The following is a 6,546-nucleotide window of genomic DNA, read 5'->3' on the forward strand; positions in this document are numbered from 1 at the left end:
ACATATATATATATATATATATATATATATATATACACACACATATATATGTGTGTGTATAGTTGAAATTGATAATAGTAGCAAACAGGAGCTCCACATCCAAGGATGTCATGTTGAAATAAAAAGACTACAGCTCAGTTAAAGAAAAAAAAAATTTGTAACAGAAGTGAGACTAATGCTAAAGTTTTAATGTTATAGCAGCGGGATGACTTTCACAAAAGCGCATTGATTTCATTATTTTATCCCACCATTCATGATTTTATTGGTCTATGGGCTTCATGAAGACCTCTTTTATCTTCCTTTCAAAGTAAAATCACAGAGGGAGCATCAGACTAACCGAGGTACGGTCCCAGCTGTCAATCAGCTGAACAGCAGTTGCTATTAGCTCATCTGATACTGCAGGGAGGGGCAAAGCAGGAAAGCCGAGTTTATGTCTTCTTCCAAATAAAACATCATGACTGTAATTAGTTAGGCTTCCCAGTTCCTGGCAGTAGTCGGGTGGCGCTGTTTCTTGTTACCCACCCTTTCCTTTTTTATCTGATTAACGTGTGCAAGGCAAGTCCACAGAAGCTAAATACCACCTAATTTAGACCAGATCAGCAGAGATAATGATGACGTGAGGTATGCAGAGAATATTCTGTGTTTTGTCTTTTGAAAGCAGATTCCAACCCCTCTGTGTTTTTTCTTCAATGTATATGTCTAAGGCAAGTCTTCACATCAAGCTCGAGCTTGCCAGACATGCATGCTGGTGGGAGGAGAGCGGCCACATCTTTTCCTCTTTCCAAACACGGTGACGTTACAGTCCAAATATAGTAAAACAGTTTAGGTCTGGCTTTACTTTCAGACCTTTAGGTAGCACTGAGGCATGGCAGAGCTTGCTCCCGGTTACGTTGCCTCTGTGCGTGCGTGTTGTGTAAAAAGCTGTGGCCCGGTTTGCCTTACTAGGACAAGCCAACATGGAGTCGTTGGCAGAAAGCAGGAGGGTTTATTCAAACTCCCACTTGCCTTTTCAAAAACCCCCAACATCCCAGTTACAGCATGCTCCTGTTGCCTAGCAACCAGCTGGGTCTCGAGAGGGAAGAGGCGTCACGGATGTGTATGTATATCCACGGCTGAGCGGGAAAGCAAACACATCCTGCTGCCTCTCCTTCCCCTGCGAGCGCTCGCTCTCCGTAAACCTCACCGCCATGTAAAGGAGTATCACACACCACCCGGTCCTTCTCAGCACCACCCAAAGACACGGCACATGGAGAGGATGATCAGAATTATTTATTGTTGACACATTTGTCTAGTCGGTAAACAACATACAGACTCATTATGCTGTCTTTATAGATCATTTTCACAATCAAGCATAAGAAAAATGACATAAGACACGATAAAGTTCATGGTCTTTTATTTGAAAAAAAAAATAAAGACTAGCATGTACAACTTGGAATGAATGTAAACTGAACTCAGAAGAACATCTGCAAAGACCGGTGTGCCGACACTCCTAACAGCATGCGCTGCGAACACAGTACACCCCTCACTATGCTCACGTCTGAGTCGAGAAACAGAAGAAGAAAAGTGAAGGCCAGTGATTCTCTCTTGCAAGAAAAGAGGACAGACACTGCATCTCAGCGAGAAAAAAGAAAGATAAGAAAAAAGAAATGAGAAAGCTCACCGTAAGACTCTTTAAGTCCCCCCTCCTTTCAAAGGGCGGGACGCACAACTACTAAGATGGCCGTCCAAATAACAAAACAAAAACAAAAGAACATGCCAAACATTTGAAAATGTTTTTTGTACATTGTGGGGTTTTGTTTTTTCCACTTTTTATCTAGCATACATTAAGTCCCGTTCCACTTAAACGCTTGAGTTAGAACCTGTTATATTCTCTCATCTTAACAGTACAGAGTTCCTCTCCAAATACAAAAAACTGTACCAAACCAACAAGAGGACAGCTCATAGTGGAATCAGCACGCTCTGGTAGCCCGGAGGAGGGGCGGAGGTGAGGGAGGGGTCGGAGGGTTAGGTTAGTGCTCCGGTCTCAAGCTGCATGCATGAAGAACAGAAAACAGAGAGAAAGAAGAGATGGCCAGCCCAGACTTTACCACTAGCAAATGGAACTGGAAGGAGTTCACCAAATGCTGCTGCTTTAGTCTGAAGGGAGTTACAGGGTTTGTCATTATTATTTTTACTTGTTAAGTACTGATGCTAAACTGATCTCCGGGGGGGAGGGGACAGGATCACTAACCATTTTCATGCAGATATTTTTTGTATGTTTTTATATTTTTCCTGTGTGGACAGAAGGATATTTTATTTCAACATTCAATTATTTTCTATACAGAAACAGTATGAATAAATGAACATTTTTTCCAAGAGGTAAGTAAAACATTTTGATTTTTTTTTTATCCTTTTTTTGTTTGTTTTTCTTCTAAGAGGGGGCAGGACGGGGCAGGCAAGCTTCACTTTGCAGTCATCATCTGTACAAACTCTGGAAACAGAGAGAGAGGGGACAAGAGACAATGAGGACATTGGGTGTGAGGCTTTGGCACAGCCAGTAAGAGCAGTCACCTGCTAAATTGTTCAATGCTTTATTAATTTTTTAATCAACTTGAGCAGGTTCAGAACACACATACTAATTAGTGTCCCCTTTCCAAACAGCTTCCGTGTTCATCTCATTAAACCCGTTTGATTAAAAAGCTCGAGCGTTGTGCTTACAGCTGGGGAGAAATGTGATGGTGAAACTGACAAGAGTGAACAAATAAAAGGAGGTTTTCGTGTATCCGGTCGGAGTGTAGAAGTAGGGCACTTTGCAGCCAGGACTTATGGACTGTTCATAATATATCAACAGCCTTCTAGAAAATGAGCGCAGTCTCTCGTGTAATGTGCCAGGGGACCAACAGTGGGAGGAAGGGAGGACGAGGGAGAAAGAGTGAAAAGGCTCCTGGCGCACTGATGATAATTCAGAAGGATGGCTTTCTCCTATCTCTGTTTCAGCAGGCTCCATCTATACCCCCCATCTAATAACTAATATAATGTGCGGCTGGCTTGTCTTGCGGTCGCCCTCAGAGAAATACAGTTTGGCAAATGAAGCGCTCCGTTCTCCCTGTTTAATAAAAGCTCGCACCCTGGCCTAGAAACTAAAGCTATTTGTGTAGCCTGACATTTTAGCATGCACTTTCCTTCGTCACAGTCTTTTACCTTCGTAGTTGACCTGTCCGTCTCCGTCGATGTCTGCTTCTCTGATCATCTCGTCCACCTCCTCGTCCGTTAGCTTCTCTCCCAGGTTCGTCATGACGTGACGCAGCTCTGCGGCGCTAATGTAGCCATTTCCGTCCTAGAAACGGAGCACGGGAACAATCGCATCAAGCGGTAAAACAAATACCCTGCAGGCTGACAAGTGCTCAGGTAAAAATGGAGTAAGTAAGTAAGGAGAAGGTGTTACGCAAGCAGGAAGTAAACGAACAGACGACTTTTCTTTGCATCAGGTCTATTTTCTGTCACATACAGGCTACTGTTACAACGGGAGATGCTCGTATTCTATTCTTGGATCTTCATGTCAAAGAAATAGGATATTCCCGATATGGTCATCTCAAAAAAGTTTGACCCACCTGCTGTTCAAACTCTGTTTAGGAAGGGCAGCCAATCAGAAGAAGGCTGACATAAAGGAGGAAGAAAGGCAGCTTGTTCCACACAGAGGAGGAACTGAGGGGCTTCACAACGGCCAAGAACGAGACAACTAAGGATTATTGTGTGGATTGTCTAACGCTACTGTAGTAGAGTCCAAAATAAAAACCACTGAGCTGGAAATGAATAGAATAGCTCTCCTTTAATTGAACACTAGCCTGGCCTGCTGTAATAAATTTACATTATCATGCAACTTAATAACCAAGAGGTTAAGGCGCATACCACATGCATCCAAATGCCATTTAGTCCCTGCGTTACCAAAGCATTTGCTGCATTTCTTCCCCCTCTAAAACTAATCTTAAAAAGGACAAAGAAAACAAAAAGCTCTCCCTGCTCTGAATTATCGGGCTTATTTGTTATTATGTGTAAAGTGCTTTGGGGTCCTTAGGGACCAAGTAAAGCGCTATACAAATACAGGCCATTTACCATTTATTTAACAATCCGTCGACCTCTTGTTCCACCAAAACCAAAACTTCAGCTTGGAAAGCTGTGCTGTAATTCCTTAATGATGCTCTTAAAAGCTTATTTACCTTGTCGAATACCCGGAAAGCCTCGCGGATCTCCTCCTCGCTGTCTGTGTCCTTCATTTTTCTGGCCATCATGGTCAGGAACTCTGGGAAGTCAATGGTTCCATTACCTGCAATGGGTGATCAACGGGGCGCGTTTAATCAGCAAAAAACTGCAATTACGTAAAAGCAAACACTGATAAGTAGACATAATACAACGCAGCATTTAGCTGATGAAAAGCACAAAAATACTCATTTATGTCCTTCTGCTGCTGCTGTGTATTACAGAAACATTTATATTAGCATTTAGGCCACGTCTGCTCTTCAAAGATGTTTCTGACAGTGAAGCTTGAGGCTGAACAGTTCAAAAATAATTTATCATACACCTTTACTGCTGTGCTAAACATATCTACTGAAGGCTGGGAGGAGGAGGAGGAGGAGGATGTGTGAGGGTGACTCTGTGTATGTATGTGCTTCCTTTTCTTCCTTAGGGGAAGCCCTTGGAAAATGTTGCGTATGTTATAAGCAACGCAGCAGGATTGCAGTGAGGGGACCCATGAGCAGTCATCCATAATGCAGACATTTAGTGTACTGTGCAGCTTTGCCTTCAAGGAGCCTGCATGTATTGAAAGATCTCTTGTGGCCCCACAGTCACAAACTGAGGCTGGAGGGAGAGCGAGAAAAGGTCTGGACGCTCCGTCCCTCCTATCCATCTTTGTTGCTCCTGTTCCCTGTGAAATATCTGCTATTTTGTTTGCAGAAAAAGTGCAATATCTGGCACACGTGAACCAGCGATGGCTTTCCAGATGGTGCTAATGGTAGCTGCTATGCTAGTGACACATGCATGTGTGTGCAAATCGATCAATATCCATGTAGGTGTTGTCAAGACAGGATTACCAAAGGATCAGACATTCCTGACAGTGCAAGGCTCTATGGGGAGCTTAGTGGCTCACCAATAACACCATAAGAAGGAGGCTGGGAAAGCTGGTGGGGGACGTAACAGATCTCCAGATCTATTACAAGATCTGAAGAATCAGTAAGAACTATGGGAAATGTATTTTCATTAACAAGTGACAAAAAATACCCAGAAATTTATGAGGGAATTGAAATGAAGGTCAGGGACACCAAGGGCAAAGTAACCATGAGGATTAGCCCTGGGGTGGGATTGTGGGCAGATTAACCAATGGCAGAGCATGCCTTAGAGGGAGAGCTAAAGAGTGAACAAGAGGATGGACGTGTATATCAAAAAAGGAATGTCGTAATGTGATGGGGCAGATGGCGATCTCATGGCCTGCGGTAGCAATCTAAGGACCTGTTATCTAACACAGAGACATCAAGCAGCACCGAAGGGAAAACACATGCTGCCACTGGGGGGTTGGGAGAGATGGATATTGGGGGGGGACCACAATCCAAGGGGGAAAATAACAAGAGAGGTAGCCCTTGAGCGATATCTGTACAGCTGCACCTCAGGCCAGCTGCAACAGCAAATGAGGAAGAAGGGTAGAAGCAGATGGATGAAGATAGGGAGGAAGGCAGATGGGAAGAGGAAGAGAAAAGGGTGGTAAGATAAAGAGAGAGAAAAAAAGAGAGGGAGGGAGTGAGTGGGTGGCAGAGAGGGAGCTGGAGATGAGGGAGATGTGAAGAGGAGAGAATGTAAGGAGTGAACCGAGTGGGAGATGGTGCGATTACACATAAGAGGTGCTGACGCAAACTATAGAAGGCTGAGGCATCTCGACACTTGTGTGTGGTCATTGGATTTTCCTGCATCATAAAGCCAGCTTCCATCCCAGAGCCGGGAAGGAAGGGTCGGGTTGTGTAATGATGACGAGTGATGTGCTGCAGCTAAAGCTTGTATTTTAATTCATAATTACGCTTGTTTTTTATCCTGTCTTAAACATGATGTGATCTTCTTTTAGGCTGAGGAATATAATAGCTCCCGGGTGTTTTACAGCATGTGTGGTTATGCTTTCGTGCTCAACTCTGTGCGGTGGCGAATTAAAAACCAGCATTTCTATCTGATACCACACCGACACAGTGCCGTCTCTAGCTAAAGCCTTCCATCCTGTCTCCATTTGTTGTAATTCTTTACCCCAGCCTCCTTGTTTGGTAAATAAAGCTGATTTTCAATGGGCCAGCTGACATCCCATGGCTGCTGATGTGGGTACTGGATGTGCAAAGCGCAGAGAGGCCTTATGTAACCACTTTTATTTTCCATTACTAGCTTCACTGCTGTCTGACCTAGATTGCATCAGCCAAGGGAGGCAGAGGCAGAACAAGGGGATGTTAGTGATGGTGTGTGTGTGTGTGTGTGTGTGTGTGTGTGTGTGTGTGTGTGTGTGTGTGTGTGTGTGTGTGTGTGTGTGTGTGTGTGTGT

At 44.0% G+C, this 6,546-nt stretch overlaps 1 protein-coding gene across 1 annotated transcript in view; it reads right to left on the reverse strand.

Moving 5' to 3' along the window:
• Positions 1–1,376: 1,376 nt before the first annotated feature.
• The window catches only part of LOC102312777 (calmodulin-1), a 12,475-nt gene continuing 7,305 nt past the window's right edge, over positions 1,377–6,546 (reverse strand). Inside the window, exons 4-6 of the mRNA XM_005917087.2 lie at positions 4,197–4,303; positions 3,181–3,316; positions 1,377–2,470 (exon numbers count right to left, since the gene is read on the reverse strand). Of these exons, the coding sequence (XP_005917149.1) occupies positions 2,442–2,470; positions 3,181–3,316; positions 4,197–4,303 (272 nt within the window). The 3' untranslated portion in view covers positions 1,377–2,441. The remainder of the gene's footprint in view (positions 2,471–3,180; positions 3,317–4,196; positions 4,304–6,546) is intronic.

Source organism: Haplochromis burtoni, unplaced genomic scaffold (assembly GCF_018398535.1).
Source record: "Haplochromis burtoni strain Fernald_Lab_line unplaced genomic scaffold, NCSU_Asbu1 Contig_22, whole genome shotgun sequence".
NCBI lineage: Eukaryota > Metazoa > Chordata > Actinopteri > Cichliformes > Cichlidae > Haplochromis > Haplochromis burtoni.